This window comes from Phoxinus phoxinus, assembly GCF_949152265.1.
Source record: "Phoxinus phoxinus genome assembly, chromosome: 4".
In the NCBI taxonomy this organism is placed as follows: domain Eukaryota; kingdom Metazoa; phylum Chordata; class Actinopteri; order Cypriniformes; family Leuciscidae; genus Phoxinus; species Phoxinus phoxinus.
In genome coordinates this window covers 20989662-21007326 of record NC_136879.1, presented here as the reverse complement: position 1 = coordinate 21007326, position 17665 = coordinate 20989662, and the positions used below count along the sequence as shown (strand labels likewise).

Sequence of the window (17665 nt, the reverse complement as noted above, 5' to 3'; positions counted from 1 at the left end):
AATAGAGATGAACTCCTGCATAGCCAGGTAACTTGAGGCCGATGGAGGGTCATTCATCTAAACTCAAGACTGCTCAAATTGAAAACCGTCTTTTCTCATGCACAACACACACACACGCACGCACGCACACACGCGCACACGCACACACACACACACATCAGAGCCGTGTTAGACCACATGAGCAAACACGGTCTGTTAACAAGCTTTGACCAGACATGCCTCAAAAGGCTTGAATACACTCATCCACAAACACACACATACACACGGTTACACTGGGCTCAGGTGTGAGCTTTGAAGCTAAGAGCCATTGAAGCAGTCCCATTTCTTCTCCTCTGCTCTCTCTCTTTCATTCCCTCTCTCATTTCATCTCATCTTCTCGTCTTCATACCACTGATCTTTCCACCTCTTCCTTCGCTCTGCACTTCTCCTCTCATCTCCTCCCATCTCGTTCCTGTCTGAAGAGTGCAGCAGGTGCATCTGAGGCAACAGAGATAACAGCAATTTCTCCCTCTCTCTGTCTTTCCCGCTCTCACATTCTTCATTTTGAGCCCACCGCATATGAAAATAAACACTTCCAACACTCGACAGAACAAGTCTTGATTTGAGGAAATCAAACCGACATATGATAAACAAAATAGTGTCCGAACCAGTTACCAACCATAATCTAGAGACTCGAATCCACTTCCCTATGACACACAGTCCCAACAGACACTAGCGCTCTCACACGATACAACACTTTCCAGAGAAAATTGGCAGAATTCTTGCTGCTTAAAGGGTTAATTCACCCAAAAATTTATATTCTGGCATTATTTACTCATACTTATGTTGTTCCAAACCCTTTCGTTCATCTTCCAAACACAAATAAAGATCTTTTTGGTGAAATCTGAGAAATTTCTGTACTCTCCACAGCCATGCAATTTAAAAAAAAAATCATAAAAAACAAAAACATAAAACTAATCTATATGAATTGAGCGGTTTAGTCCAAATGAAGAGATGAAGAGACTTGATCACTTTATATGATGAACGGATTTAATTTGATTAACATATAAACATTAAGTATATTAATTCTGATTATAATAATATACTGTATCATATTACACAAGATTAGGTCTATTTAAAACTAAAATGTATATATATATTTAATATCCAAATTACATAATAAGGACTAGATGTTACAATCACAACTGATTCAGTCCGATACCTGTCTTGAGTGGGTTTTACTGTAATATAATATAATATAATATTATATAATATAATGTATGCTGTAATGTAATATAATATAATATATTACGCAGTAATGCGATGTAGTGTAATGTAATATATCTATTCACACCTAAAATATTAGCTTTTGAGATCTGTTTCCAGAGTCGCTGCTCTCAAAGAAATCTAACCGTTAGCATTCCCATTAATCTCAATAGCAGTTTCCTCATAGGCACTCAGATTTAGAAACTTTTGTTGTTGAGCCAATCATCTGATCTGAGAATGCCACATGACTAATCACTCTGGAGCTGCAGGAAAAAAAACATAATCAGCCAACCATTGAGCCTCTTTAAAGCTTCATCATTTCTGGAGGAAGCTGTGTTGGACACAGTTTTGCATTTATATTTAGTCTGAGGCTATGCAGTGAAGCAAAAAACACCTCCGGGCTGGAGCACTAGGACGTGCAGTTGACTTAATGTGAGTGACAATCACGTATATGTGGCACAATTCATGACTCAGATACTGAATGTGGGCGGCAAAGAGATGCCTGAAGAAAACTGAGATCATGGCGACTAAGCGGTGACTCTCATCAGGAATGAGATTCCAGCTCTGCTAGAGAGCCTTGGGTCACGTTATTGCTGGACATTCCGTGTCATATCCGAAAGTTCAGAAATAAAGCCAACTTCTTGCATCTTTCCTTTGAATCAATCAATCAAATGAATCAACCTACGTATCAATCTGTGTATCTAAGTATGTATCTATGTAAGTAATTATGTATGCATGCATGTATCTATCCATCTATCCATCCATCCATCCATACATACATCCATACATACATACATCCATCCATCCATCTTGCATTACTCTCCAAAAAAAAGTAACTATTGCGTTTTTATTGAAAGTAATGTGTTACATTTCTTTTGCTACATAACTTTTGGATTACTTTTTCTTACCTGAGTTGGGCTGGCTTATTTGTTTTTTAATAACCAAGAAAAAACATTTTTTTTCTTGGGCAAATGTAAAGGCCCTTTCACACCAAACGTGAGGGCATATATGGTCTGCAAAGGGGGCGCTCGCGAGCACCCTTCTGAAACCTAAAATGACAAATGGGACACACTACGGACTCGTGGACTAAATGGACCGATTAGTGCATGCATATGATACCATTTTTTGTCATTTATGGTCATACAGACAAATGGTAATACATCATTCGAAACTGTAAAGGGTAACACTTATTTGTGTAAACTCACAATAACAACAAAACGTGCTTTTTTAAAATAAAGAATACACAAATAATATGGGCTTTCTGCCGTCTCAGTCTCCATGAACTGAAGCGCATCATAAAGATGACCCGAAACTCAGCGTATAGGCTACTTGCCTTGAAGACATTATAAATATATCACTAGAAAGCTTGAGATATCTACTTTTAAACAAACCAATTAAAATAAAAAACAAATACTCTCTGATTATATAATGAAAGATGCATTTATATCTAAAGGTGCGTCCACTATAGGCTACTGCGGAGATGGCAGCTTTGGAGCTGATACTGACTCAGAAATCATTAGTTTATCAATAAATTATGAAAATATCTCCTTGCTGTTTTTTTCCGACACATTCATAATTATTACTTTTGCTTTTGCAGCAAGCTTTATACCCATATAAAGGCTCGTTATCGTTTAGTATTCCCCCTAGTACATATTTAAGTAATTAAATTAATACAAGCGTGCAATTAGTCGACTAATGGCTAAAATGAACGACTACTAGTTGACTAGAAAAATCGATGGCAGCCCTTTTATCAAAATATATTACTATATATATATATATATATATATATATATATATATATATATATATATATATATATATATATAATGTTCATAATGTAAAATACAATCACACAAAACAAGTGCACGGATAAATTACAAGAAACAAACTTGCAACTGTGAGATAAAGACGCAACTATGGGAATTAAAGTCACAATTGTGAGGTATAAAGTGGTATTTTTAACTGTAAGACGGGAAAAGGTTTTTAAAATTAATCATTTTACACAGGCGAAAATAAGATTTTGTGCCAGATTTGAACCTGGTTGTATTTGTGAAATGCTAACAATGGTTTGCTAGGATGGATAGTCAGGATCAAAGGAGAAAAAGGACATGGCCGCATTATTGTTCAGGATTATAAGGTGCCACTTGAAGTGACAGCCATGGTTATCTTCTGTCTATGTGCGACAGAGAAGAAAAACACACACCGAAGCCTTGAGAAAGCTTCACGGCAGTGCCTGTGGAGATAGCTATTGACGCTGTGGCCACGCGCTTAGCTTCTAGCGAGCCAAGGGTGATTCATCTTGAATTAGGCCATTATAAAACATATCACATGGACATAGGGAATCCAATTAAGACCCTGCCTCATCTTTTAGTCTCTCGCTCAGTCTTCTCTCTTTTTTCCCCCACCTCACCACTCCCCTCTGTAAAGACATTATGCCATTTGGATTGGATTTACTGAGGTAGATTAGAAGCAGACACAGCAAAAATCCAGCCCCGAATGGGTGCAATGGTGAGGTAATGGATGGGAAAATACTGCTGCCTTCAGCACTCACATTTGCAAATGTCCATTTCAAAACATCACATAAACAAAAATTAGCCTATAATATTTCAGTTATATATGGAAACACTAAACAAAAAGTCAAATGGAGTGATGCATCTTTCACATAAGCAGACTATCGGGCTCAAATACATATTGTAATCAAATGAATTGAATGGCAATTAACAAACCCTGAAGTTAAGTTAGTACGATAAAGCATTAGCCTACGTTGTTGTAGCAGATAAGTAAAACCACAAATAGACATTACAAATAGTCACCTGAATAGTCAATATATTGTTTGTTATTTTCTAAATAAAAATGTATTATTAAATTATCATTGAACATATTGATTCTTCCAGGTACTGCCTCCCACCATATCCAACCTGGTATTATCTTTGTTCTGAATCATTATTGCTGTTTCAAGACAGCACTGAAACTTGGTATGGACTGTGAAATATCTGTTTAATCGAAATCGCTGTTTCGAGACAACTCTATGAACTGTAATTTATCGGTTTGTCCTGAAACATCGCTTTTTCAGGACCGCACTGAGACTGTTTAGTTGACCTTTTGGGAATGGGAATTACTGTTCTTGATCACCTTCGTCTTTCCCCGGGAACGCCTTGCTGTGCTGTGAAGCCGTGGGCCGTGCGACCGCCAGACTCACCCGAGCGAGAAGATTCTGTGGCTCCGCCTCCAGCCTCTGATCCTTTCGCTCCACCTCGGCCCATCGACCTGTCGGATCCGCCTTGGCTCCTCCTGCCCTCGGCTCCACCAGAAACCCTCGACTTTTGCGGCTCCCCCTTGGTCAGTCGTCACTCTACTTCAGCCACGGACTTCAGAGACTTCCACTGCGCTCAGTCCCTCCAACCCTACGGCTACAGCGGGTTCCTCCTTCCCTCCAGCTCTGCCTCTGTCCTGAGTCACACCGGCTCAGCCTTAGTCCTCGGACACTCTGGCTCCACCTCGAGCGCTCGTCGTCGCACCCTCGCCATGGTCTCCAGAGCCAGTGGTGTCACTCAAGCCAATCAGCTCTTCGTCTGCGCCCGGGGATCCTTTGACATCGTCTCCATCTCCGTCGGTCGTCACCCGGATGTCGGAGGTCACCTTTACACCGTGGCTCCTCTCGGTCACCAGGCAACTACCATCATCGCCTCCAGGGTCTCATCCGTCTCCTCTCACCAGCCCTTCGCAATCTTCTCGTCCACCTCCTAAGCCCCCGCCGTTCCTCCCTCACCTCTTCAGTTACGGCCTGAACTCGCACCTTCTCAGTGGGGGTGCAATGTCATGATCTGTCAGTTTAGTTTTCATTCTCATGAACTTTTAGTTTGCTTATTATTTCCTGTTGTCTTTGTTTATATTTCCCACCACTTGTTTGTTACCATGGATATTCATTTAATCATCACATCTGTTCGTAATTGAGTTCGTTATCACTGTATACTTAAGTTCCCTTTTACCTCAGTTGTTGGTGGGTTGTTGTTTGTGTCTAGAGCATACTGGAATATTCTGAGTTTATTTTATCTTTAAATCACTTAGTATTAGTCTTACTCTTCATCATCTTTGGATCTTTATATTGTAACATATTTGTAATTGTTCTGATTATATATATTAAACAAATAAATATGAAATTGGATGAATTATATAAAAATAAATTATATCAAGTTTTTAATGTATGATTTTATAATCATATTTGGATATCGTATCAGGAAATTTAAGTTCAGAAGGCATAATTGCAATATTTGTTGCATTGTTAGAAAAATATATATATTTATATATAATCATATAATTTTATACATTTATAAATATAATTCTATAAAAATGCAATTAATATATATATATATATATATATATATATATATATATATATATATGTATTTTTTTATAATATTTGGATTTTTTTTTTTTATAAAAGTATTATAATAATTAAATCATATACAATATATTCTGACTCTTTTTATTGTTATTTTTGAATAATTAAAACACACTAAAATAATATATTAAATGTACAGTCCTATTAAAAGTGCAAACACAATCTGTTGATTGTGATAAATGAGTGACTCAGGCCTGCTGCTGTTGATGCAGCAGCATGTGTGTGTGTGTTTGTTTCTGTAAGTGTGTGAAACTGAGATTCTGTTACAGCCATAACTATCTTCACTCTCTTGTCTTTTCTCTTTTTCATCGCTGTCAATAAAACCTGCTGCTTCCCAGGCAAAAGAAAAGCAGTCACCACAGCAACCGCCCTCCATTACAAACACACACACACACACACACACACACACACACACACACACACACACACACACACACACACACACACACACAGAGAAGAGGAAGTGAACGCTTGATGACTGGTGAAGAAAAGGGGCTTTCAAGACCCCCTGCCTTAGACATGTGGGCCGGCTCCCACCACAGGAGGCAGAAGGGATGGAAGGAAAGCAAAAGTCAGAGACTGAAAGGGATTGAGCAATAGATGGATAGATAGTTTGGAGAAAAAAAAAAGTGTGAAACAGGGAGGATTACGCATGCATTGCAGAGTGTGACTGTGAGCGAAGCCTAGAAAGTGAAAGAATGATACAGTGATGTGACGTGGACCAGTGACCATGCTCAGTAACATCCATCTGCCACACGACACCTCAGATTCATCTTGAAAGGTACGTTACACAAGCAATAAACTACAAACAAATGTATACATGCATGCCTAAACTACGAAAAGTGATGGAATAGCAAACCTTTAAGGTATATGTCATTACTTTTTTTTTCCCCTCATGTTTTTCTAAGTTAAACAAAAGGCAATTCTTTTTGAAGAGCCTTCATGCATCTTTTTCCCCCATACAGCAACAGTTCGTAGTAACTAACCACGTCTGTGGAGTTCCAAAAAGAACAAACGCCATCATAAAAACATACAACATGACATGCATTAACACTTTTGAAGCTGTGCACTAGCTTTGTGTGAGAAACAGATGAAAATGTCGATTGAAATCACTTTAATAATCTTGATTTTGCCTATGATTTGAAAACTAATTTCCCTTTCGAAGTGGAACTTCAACACTGCATCAATCCAACCCAATGGCATTCAAATTAAAAAAGTTTTCTCATAAGAAATAACAACAGATTAGTATAGACACAATTCATGAATGATTCATTCTTTTCAGTTAGTCATTGTACAATGCACTCAAATCAGACTGAACGATTCATTTTTGAATCAGTCTGTCGGGTCATAGTAATAGATTCGACAACTCACTCTCTCAATGATACAATGAGAGCTTTTCTCAAGCTAGCACCTCGCTGAATCTGTCTTCCGGTCATGTTCGAATCGAAGCGAGTCAAGAACGGTTGAGTAATAACATCCTCAGAGCTTGAGTGCTTAAGGAATTGACATGTTGAAACGGCTCCAAAGATCCTCAAATTGAACTCTGATTGGAAAGAACAGCTGCACAGGATTGAACCAATAACTACCAGCATCTTTCACTGAAATCAATTTGACACAAAGTCAAACTCCTTCCCTGTGATGTCAATGCATTTCCTTCAGGTATTCTCGAAGACAATTCGGCCTCAAAGGTTCACACAATACAAAGAGAATCATAGCCAAGTCACAAACTGATATTGCACTGAACCCGAAACTCAAAACTATGGTAAGAATTTCAATTTATTTGTTGGTCCAAAAGTCTTTTCAAATCTTCCATTCTCTCTGTAAAACCATAGCAGCACTTAACTTAACTACCTCCATAAAAGTTTCTACAGCAAAAGACAAAGTGAAACTCGACTGGACCAGTTTTATAAGTATAAACATTTTTAAAAAATGCAATAATAAATGACAAAACAATTTATTAAAATATAGATTTATTTGTATAATAATTTTAATTTATTTTATTTTAGTGTATTTTATAAAAAATATAATTTTTAATAAAAAAGTTACAGTTTGTTTTTGCTCTTTCCAAAACTTTTCTCTCTCTAACACTTAACAGCATTTAACTTGACTACCTTCATAAAAGTTTTTTTCAGTAAATGACAAAGCGAAAAATTATTGATGTCTGGACAAGTTATATACATATAATTACTTAAAAAAAACTGCAATAAAATATAAAAAACTTTAAAAAAACCTTTTTATAATAATAAGTATTTATTTTATTTTATTTTTCTCTTATTATAAAATAATATTAATAACATTTTATACAATATGTTGATTTCATTGGTCAAAACGTGCTACTTTTTGCTCTTTCCAAATCTTCGTTTCTCTCTCTAAAACATTAACTGCATTTAACTTGACTACCTTCATAAATAAATAAAAAATCGGTAAAGGACAAAGCGAAAGATTCTTGATGTCTGGACAAGTTATATAAATATAATTACTTAAAAAAAAATGCAATAAAATATTTATTTTTAATTTTCATAAATTTTTATAATAATAAGTATTTATTTTATAAAAAAATTCTCTTATTATAAAATAATTATATTAATACAATTATATAAAATATGTTGATTATTATTTATTATTATATCACTTGGTCAAAACGTGCTACTTTTTTGCTCTTTCCAAATCTTAATTTCTCTCTCTAAAACCTTAGCAACTCTTAACTTGACTACCTTCGTAAAAGTTTCTACAGCAAAGGACAAAGCGAAACCCATCTGGACATGTTATATTTCACAGTGGAGTTTAAAAAAGACACTAAATTAAAAGAAAAAAGTTATCACCCATGAGCAGGAGAACCTCGGGTATAGGTAAGTCTCAGATGCTGCCCGCCATAAGTGCCCTATCCGCTGTGGCCAAGCGCGCTGACTAATTGGCCACATCACTAATGCGAGCCATCACCGCTGTCATACACCTGTGACCAATGGGACTTTATCTGAAGTGCAGCACAAGGGATTCTCCACCACACTGCAGAGAAACTCCATGGCTCATTAGTACCCTGAATGTGGCTATAGTGACAGGCTTAGGTTTGCCACCGAGTGTCACCTTTTCAGTGCGTGCGCAGCCATTAGCGGCCCTGGTTGAGCGATCTGTCATGGCTAAAGTTGTCCCGTGTGCGCCGTCTTTTCCCCATTTGCACCCCCTTCCTTGCGCGGTGGTAAAAGAATGGTTTGCTTACTCTGCACATTGAGCCAGGCTGTGCGGGACACAATGGCGCGGCTGCTTACGGACCGCCCCACTTGGCACTCGTAGCTGCCGTCGTCTTCCAAACTCACGTTGAAAATCTGGAGATGGTACTGGCCTGTAAGAGAAAGCAGACAGAGGAGAAAATATGAGGCGTAAAGAAATGAATATGAGAGCAATTTAATGTTTCAATGACTTCTTGGCTCGGAATAGAGACTTGACAATATAGAATAAATATTCAGAGACTTATTAAGCTCTACTGGTATCATTTGTAATGCTGTTGAGTACTACAGAAACATTTTCATCCGGGCATTCAGTTTGGAGAATAGGCTGAATGTACGGCGGTTTCAAAAGTGCTAGACACAATACTCTGAAGTCAACTTGAAATTAAAAGTGACCAATATTTGTGAATCCTTGCTGAACACAGTGTAGCCGAGTATGGAGGATCTGTTTGGAGATCAAATATGTATTTTTCCAAGATGATGACGATCCCAAACACACAGTGAAAGCGCAATGAAAGTGATCAGGCTGAGCATTTTGAAGTCTTCAAATGGCCTCCTCAGTCCCCTGACCTTAAAGCCATTGAAAACGTATGGGAAGTTATAAACCTGAATTGTGATACAGGTCTTCCAATGAAGCTCAACTTTGGGTAGAACTTAAGGAGAGTTGGAAAGAAGTTAAGCACGATACATGCGCACATTTTAGTAAGTCAATACCCAGGAGAATGGCTGCCATAATCAAATACAAGGGGAGAACCAACAAAATATGAATAACTGATTACATTATGAATGCTTTATTTCCTGTGAGTTTTGTTTTTCAATGCCTTTTTTGCATAATACAATAAAACCCATTTTAATTATATGCTGGTGTTTGCGTTTCTTGTCAAATAATTTTGCCATTTTAATACCTCAACCAAGTTTAGTGTATTTTCTTCCAAATATAACATAGTCCTCATATTTTGATTGTTTAATAGCACCTGAAGTTTCAAGTATTTTACAAATATCCCCTACAGACACCACTTTTGGCCACTACTGTATTTGAAAAATAATTTATTGTAAAAGAATTTACTGTGCCTTTCGATCAATTCAATGAATCCTTGCTGAATAACAATATTATTTCCACAAATAAACCCCATCTCAGAATGCAATTGTGCTTGTTGTTGTTGTTGTTTTTGCAAACGTACAGTTTAATTTAACTCAGAATATTACTTGAACGTATGCGCTGATTGATGTCTTGGGTTTTTCAAGAGTTGCTAGAGTTCCCACCATTAAGAAGAATTCGGAGATTTGGCATGATCAAATGCTTCTTGAAATCCACTTATAATTAGCTAGAAACAAATCAGAGTAAAGAAATTACGATTGTCAAATGGCAGTGCTAAATTTGTATGCAATCTCAAATTAACGGTCCCAATTAGCTATGAACACTGTGGAGAGAAGAACGTGATTCATTCTGTTTGATGCAGCCCTTCAACATCATTCCTTTGTGTGCAAGATGCTTGTTATTTACTAGCAGAATATTGTGCCACCAAGGGGTTGTTTGTTCAACTACCATTCTGCCAGGATTAATGGCTGCTCCTGCAAAGTTTATGCAAGCTGTTCGAGCTTTGAACGTTTTTCTTTTGCTCCTTTTTCCTTTTCTCCTCCCCTCTGAAGAAAACCAACATGCAGAAAATAGTATCCTGATATGACAACTTCCACGGCTGAAAAAAGGAGGTGTCAGCCAGGATGGCAGGATAATTAACACCAACCAGCAGCAATTTTCAGATCTATGTGATCATAGAAGGAAAGGAAACCACTTTCAGATCATTAATGATTTTCCACTCTCTTGAAATTGCACTCGGAACACGCTGCCGCGGTGTTGCAGTTCAGGGTGTTTGCGAGTGCGTGTTTGAAGAAGTCCAATAATTATGCCTTCATAACTCTGGCATCTCTCTGGCCCGCTCTCTCACTCATTTCCTTTTGCAATGTATCCGAGAGTGTGCGAGCACCTACCGTTTGTCACGCCGTTTGCGTGAACTCATGTGGATACGCGGCTGCGTATCAGTAGATTAAGGTTGGCAGGGTTAACATTAAAGATGCTTTCAGCGTGTCTTTTTATGATATCATTTGTCCCTTACATGGCACTCTTTATCCGTCATGCTATCAATGCCTGGCGGCACAAGCGGTAGCATTGAAGAGCGTAAGCATTTTTTAAGCATTTGTACTTGCCTATGGAACAAACTGCCTCTCTCTTGCTATTCTCTATAAAGAGAAGCATTTGCTCGGGACATGTTTTTGTCTTTTAATTGGCTTTTTTATATGAAATGCACACTGGCCAAGTATCATAGGTTATTCAGTGCCTCAGCCCACTGCACAATGATCTCAATGTACATTACAGGGATGATTTTATCTATATTAATGATTTTATTTGTAAGGGAATTGTGTGTGTGTGGGGGGGGGGGGGATTTCAGGGGGTATTGCAGTCCTCTCACTTGCTCTCTTAAAAAATAAAAAGAGCTAATTTCTTAAATCTGTCTCCGGTGCTTAAATTAGAACCCCTTTGATAGCATCTCGCTAAGCTGTTTTTAAGAGAGCTGAGCGCATTTTGATGAGGAAGGCTGCATCTAAACTAGAAATTGAGACTGAGGCATCTATAGCCCTCTACAGATTATGAGAAAAACATTTTCTAATGATTCATGCTAATAATCTTTCACGCCGAAATAAAAAAAACACCCCCTTCCATGTATTAATGGTAATCTCACAAAATCTGTCAAGAGCATTATGGGTCGAATTTCACTCCAAAATCAAGAAGAAAAAAAAGTGTGTCCCAATTTGTATACTTGTGTATGTACTATTCTATGATGTTTTTAGAAAAAAAGTACACTTTAAACGGATGATGCACTTAATTAACTGAAAAGAATGAGGTGTGGAATGTTGGACACTTCATGCACTCAACTGTCGCACCTTTAAATACGTCGTGGAGGGGGAGGAGCTATCAGACTGACGCTGAATGACAAAATAAAATAAATAATAATAATAAAACATTATAAAGTTCATACACTGGCTGAGTACATACTGTATAGTGCTTTAAAAGTAATGCGTAACAATATTGCGTTACTCGCTAAAAGAGTAACTAATTGTGTTAGTTAGTTTTTATGGAAAGTAATGAGTTACGTTACTTTTGCATTACTTTTTCTCTCCTAGGATGGGCTTATGCACTTGCGAACTTCCCTAAGCACTTCCCCTCGGGGGAATCCCTGCCGCCATTTTGAAGTGCGTTTCACTTCGTGAAGTGGACGAGGGAAGTTTATATGGACAGACCCTACTACTAGACCCCTGTTGACTTCATATGTACACTTCAGGCAGCTCCATATACCACAATGTAACATGGGCAGGTTTTGCGAGATTTAAGGCCAAAGTATACTTCGGCCGTCCGCATTCCACGACGGTTCGCGCACTGTCTCTAAGTGACATCACTTGTCATCAGGAGGGTCCGTGGACGTTTACGCATGCTGACCATGTGCAGCCCAATGTTTGTGTCCGCACGGATGGAGCGTGTACAACAGCGCATGTGCGAGTGACTTGAGAGCCACTAGATGTGGGCACGCGCAGAACGCAACTTTCTGCTTTTCCCGTTTACTTTTTACAGATTTAGCCACGTTTATAAATTGTCCTGCAACATTTTCCAATTGAGTTGTTTTAGGCTGAAATGTGACTTGTGCAGGTTTTGTGAGATCCACTAATTAAATAAGCAAGCAAGTAAAAATATACTTTCTCTGATTTAGCCAAGTTTATAAAATGCGCCGTAACATTTTCTACCCTAGCTGTTTCGAGAACAGTTTCGCATTCTTGTACTCTTTGGGGACAGTTGCTCACTCATGCACATCTAACAACATGTCAGCAAACATTTCAGCAACTCGTAGACGTTTGTTTTTAATCACCGCATGTCATTCTTTCCATCCCTCCGAGTTCTCACCTTTCTGCTGGTCTCCTGTCATGCTGTAGCGTGGGTAGCCAGGCAGCGATCTCTGAGGTCCCAGGAGCAGCCCGTCTTTAACCCACTGCACGGCCCCTGAGGCCCTCAGCACTTCACACTTCAGCAGAGATGTGGCCCCCGCCCTGACCGTCACATTACGTGGCTCCGTCTTGAATGCCTGCTGCCCACACACACCTACAAAAAAAAGAAGAAAGACAACAGAAGAAAATGGGGGGGTTGACGGAGTCAAGGTTAGGATGGAGGAATCTTTCATTTCCGACACAAGCTTCTATTGCTGAAAGGGTCAGTTCTGTCAGTAATTACTCACCCTCATGTTGTTCCAACCCCGTAAGAATTTCGTTCATCTTCGGAACACAAATTAAGATATTTTTGATTAAATCTGAGAGCTCTCTCACTCCTCCATAGGCTTCTGTTGTAATTGAAACTAATTGTAACAGCGCAGCACTATTGGCCGACGCTGGTCATCTTTGGGTGAACTAACCATTGAAGGCTGAAAACATATTTGCAGGAACTGACTAACTAAAAGTAGAGTTTTTTTTAAAAAAATACACAAATTCATAAACGTAATACATTCCCTTTTTTTTCAGTCGAACCTCTTTGCCCTAATATTTAGCTACATTAAAAAATTAAGACAATAATTTAACATAAACATGCACATTTTCATGGTTCCCTGATGTACATGCAAGTAAAATATTCGAAAAAAAAATTTATATGTTTTTTTGTTTTGTTTTTATTTATTTATTTTAGTTTTAAATTTATATTTAAAGCCCACTTATTGTCTTTTCATCAACTTACGAAATCACTGCAGTTCCTCCACGCAATTCACCCGCAACCGCAAACCCTGACGTAACGTAAAAAAATTTAATATATTTGAAATATTATTATCATCTAATTTGCAATCAGTAATGGACTATAACTTGTATGTAATCTAGCACTTTGTAGCACTGGGAAATTTGATTAATTCTAATGAATCAGTTCATTCAGACTGGAGGAGAAAAAGATTCACTGAAAGTCCATGTATGTTTTTTTATTGTGAAATATTTAGTTAAATACTTACTTACATAACTCAATATTATAATCTACATATCTACTATATACACACACACATAGCAACCTGGTTGCTTTACCAGAGCTATTCAAATCTTATTTAAATATCCTCTGCCATTGTATCAGAGGTCAACAACTGTGGTAAGAGATTTCTTTTCTTCAGGAGGTTTGAAATGGCAAAGATAAATGAACGCCCCTTCAAGTTTCCATCTCTTGAAAACTCTTGAGCTGTGGTGCTTACAGCCGATGTGAGTTCAAATCTGGTTCTCAATATTTTCTAACTGGCTTAACTAACAGTGATAGTGAGCTTTGCCTCCAAATTCACAAAAATATTATTACAAATACTGTTAAAAATAAAGGTTCTTTATTGGCATTAGTTCCATAAAGAACCTTTAACATCCATGGAACCTTTCCTTCACACAATGTTCTTTATATTGGAAAAAGTTTCTTTACATGAACCCAACATTTTTTCTTTTTATGGCATCACTGCTAACCCCCCCTTTTGGAATCTTTATTTGCTGCTGCATTGTCACATTGTCAAAAATGTATCATCATGTTTTAAGTGCAAGAATACGTGAAAGAGAACTCATTTTGGTATTCGCTGTGTAAGAAGTTTTGTGTGCTTTCTTGAGCGCGCACTTCGAATGTGTGTTGCACACACAAATCTTTTCACACAGCGAGTCCCGAATTGAGTTTTCATGTAGAAATTGAATAACCAAATGTTAAATAGCACTGTATAATTTTCACTGTATAAATGAAATACAGATTACTCAGTGAGTGAGTGAGTGATGTTTTTGTCTTTTGCTGTTTGATTAACATTTAAAAACAGACTGTAGTATCATGTTTATTAGGCTGCTGTCACTTTAAGAGCAGCAGGGATCCAACATACTGTTACACAAGGATTTTACATCAACTGTTCACATTCACTTAAAACATAACCGACTATGTTGATGAGGATACTCGGTAATTCTGACATTTTGACATAATTATGTGTGAATATGTCCGTTCAAGCGCAAGAAGGTGCGAAAGTTAGACCTTCCTGAAAACCCTGAAAAGCACTGTTTATTTATTCTATATTGTAATTATTTGAGCTATTGCCCATCATTTTGTTTATTTGTTCTTAATTATTAATGACAGTTTACTTGTCTGTATCACTTTTTTAATTGAGTTGTATTGATTTGAGTTAGGATAGTAGTTTTTGGTGTCATCACCTTATTTTTTTTAAGTTATGGGTAAAAAAGAACGAAAACAACAAGTAGATTTTATTCATTTATTTATTAATTTTCCTGTGGTAGGGCCAGTGAATTTTTGCAGGGCAAGTAAAAAGTAAAAAATCCTTATAGCATTGAGCCCTGTGCCATATAAAAAAAAACTTTTGATTGCTACTGAATGCTTCAGTAAATTATTTTAATTTGGGACATACATCATTCACGTATTCCACCAATATTCAAATCATATTTATATGGCTGTATGTTATAGAAGTTTTCGTTGAATTCCAGTTGATAACTAAACCCATTAGTTCTTCATAGTTAACATTTTTCTTCAACGGGGAGAGTGTCACGCCAGCCCTGGTAAATCAGCATCTAGACGTGACAATCTTACAGAAAGCATAACATTATTTATGGTACTCTTAATCGTATGATAATCTTATGCAGAACCATTGAGCAAATGTCCTTATCTAGGGAAAAAAAATCATTTTATAACCAGTGTATATTTGCCAAGAGTCAAATGTGAATAAAAAATAAAAATGGTTTGCACGTTGAAAGAGAATAGGACATTGGTTTTTATATCAAAATATCTTAAATTTGGTGCAACTGTTTAGTGAATTTGCTCAATGGTTCTGCATAAGATTATCATAAGATTAAGAGTACCATAAATAATGTTATGCCTTCTGTAAGATTGTCACATCTAGATGCTGATTTACCAGGGCTGGCGTGACACTCTCCCCGTTGAAGAAAAATGTGCCTCCCACTATGATGTTGTACTTAAGCATTACTGTGCTGTTCCTCATCTCTGTGTTTTATTGACGACAGATTGGAGCCAATTCAGCTCTGCAAATGAGTCAATAAAGTAATTACCGAGAATTAAATCTCTCCTCGGTGAGAAGGAGAGCAGGGAAAAATGAAGGTATGAAGAGATCTCAAATCCCCTTGCTGTTTTCTCAGCTGTCAATACACCTACGGCTAATATCCACCCAGAAGAATAATGGCTGGGCTACAAAAAGGCGCCTATTTCCTCACCACTTGGGCTGTGGCATTATGATTTGTGTGACACCCATCTGCTGATCATTCTTTCGAATGGAGTCGGCTTGTACCTGTCATAAACATGATTTAACGGGACATAACACTGACGATGACTCTCCGACGACCCCGTTGTGTAACATCAGGCATGCAATTGTGGAAACTCAGCGTGGGAGATCGTACCTAATTAAAAGAATGTGATATCTAATAGTGATTTGAGATTTAAAGGAACAGTGTGCCTAAAAATTCTAATTCTGGGATTTCTTTCACCATTATCAATGAATAACAACTCAAAGAACAAGTTCACATAAAAATGAAAATTATATCATCATTTACTCACCTCTTTCCAAACCTGTATGACTTACATTCTTCACAAAAAATCATACTTAAAAGAACTAAATGTAGTCCAAACATCATTGGACTCTCTTGACTTTTACTAAATGGGGGAAAACACATTTAATATGTGAAGAAACTTGAATAAAATATATATTTCTATTTGTTTCTCATGCAAAGCTATTATTTGATTTCAGATTAACTCTTAAAAATAAAGGTTCAAAAAGCAGGCATCTGGTTCCATGAAGAACCTTTACCATACATGGGGCCTTTCAACGCTATCTCACGACCAATTCGTACGAATTTGTACGAGTGATTAAAAGGTGGCTAATCCGTACGACCTCACTCGTACGAATTCGTACGATTTGTCTAAACCCACGTGACGGGTAGGTTTAGGGGCGGGGTCAGGTCATTCGTACGAATTCATACGAATTTGCCAACTCGTAAAATATGTACGATTTAGCAAAAATGTTACAAATTCGTACGAGTGAGGTCGTATGAATTTGTACGGATTAGCCACCTCGTGAAATTCGTACGAATTGCCGTAAGATCAGGTTGGACCTTTCCATTGCACTAAAAAAATGCTCTTTAGATTATTAAAATGTCCTTCAAAATTTGAAAAAATATATATATATATTAAGAATTGTTAACTAAAAGATTATTTGTGGAACATTCAATTATTCAAATACTCTCACAGTGATGCCATAGCATAGAAGATCCATTTTTTTATTTCCCCAAAGAACCTTTCAGTGAACAGCTAACAGAACCATTTTCTTCTCAGTGTGAAGAACAATTTAATAATCTAAAGAACATTTTTCCAAATGTCAGTCTTTTGGCTAATAGAACATTTCCATTGATGTTGAAGGTTCTTCATGGAGCCATCGATGCCAAATGTAAATAGACATTTTAAGAACCTTTCACCAAAAGGTTATTTGGGAACCCAAAATGGATCTTAAATGACATTGCTGAGAAACTCTTTTGAAACCTTTATTTTTAAGAGTGTATACAAAATTTTTTTTGCCCTTTTTGGAACTTGAAAACTCACTATGAATGGTTGAATGGCAAGAGCGGCCTTTGTTTTTTGGGTGAGCTATTCCTTTAAAGTGATATACACGCTAGGAAGCAGGCATTCACACATTTCACGAGCCCCAGGCGTACTTGTTATGAATGCGGCGTCAGACTTTTATCAGCCTTCTCTGAT

At 37.4% G+C, this 17665-nt stretch overlaps 1 protein-coding gene across 3 annotated transcripts in view; it reads right to left on the bottom strand.

The window, feature by feature from the left end:
* nphs1 (NPHS1 adhesion molecule, nephrin) overlaps positions 1–17665 on the bottom strand; it is a 94650-nt gene that overhangs the window by 62461 nt on the left and 14524 nt on the right. For all 3 annotated transcript variants that reach the window (XM_079609439.1, XM_079609438.1, XM_079609440.1), the window contains 2 exons: positions 12824–13018; positions 8865–8987 (listed from right to left, as the gene is read on the bottom strand). In XM_079609439.1, coding sequence (XP_079465565.1) covers positions 8865–8987; positions 12824–13018 — 318 coding nt within the window. The remainder of the gene's footprint in view (positions 1–8864; positions 8988–12823; positions 13019–17665) is intronic.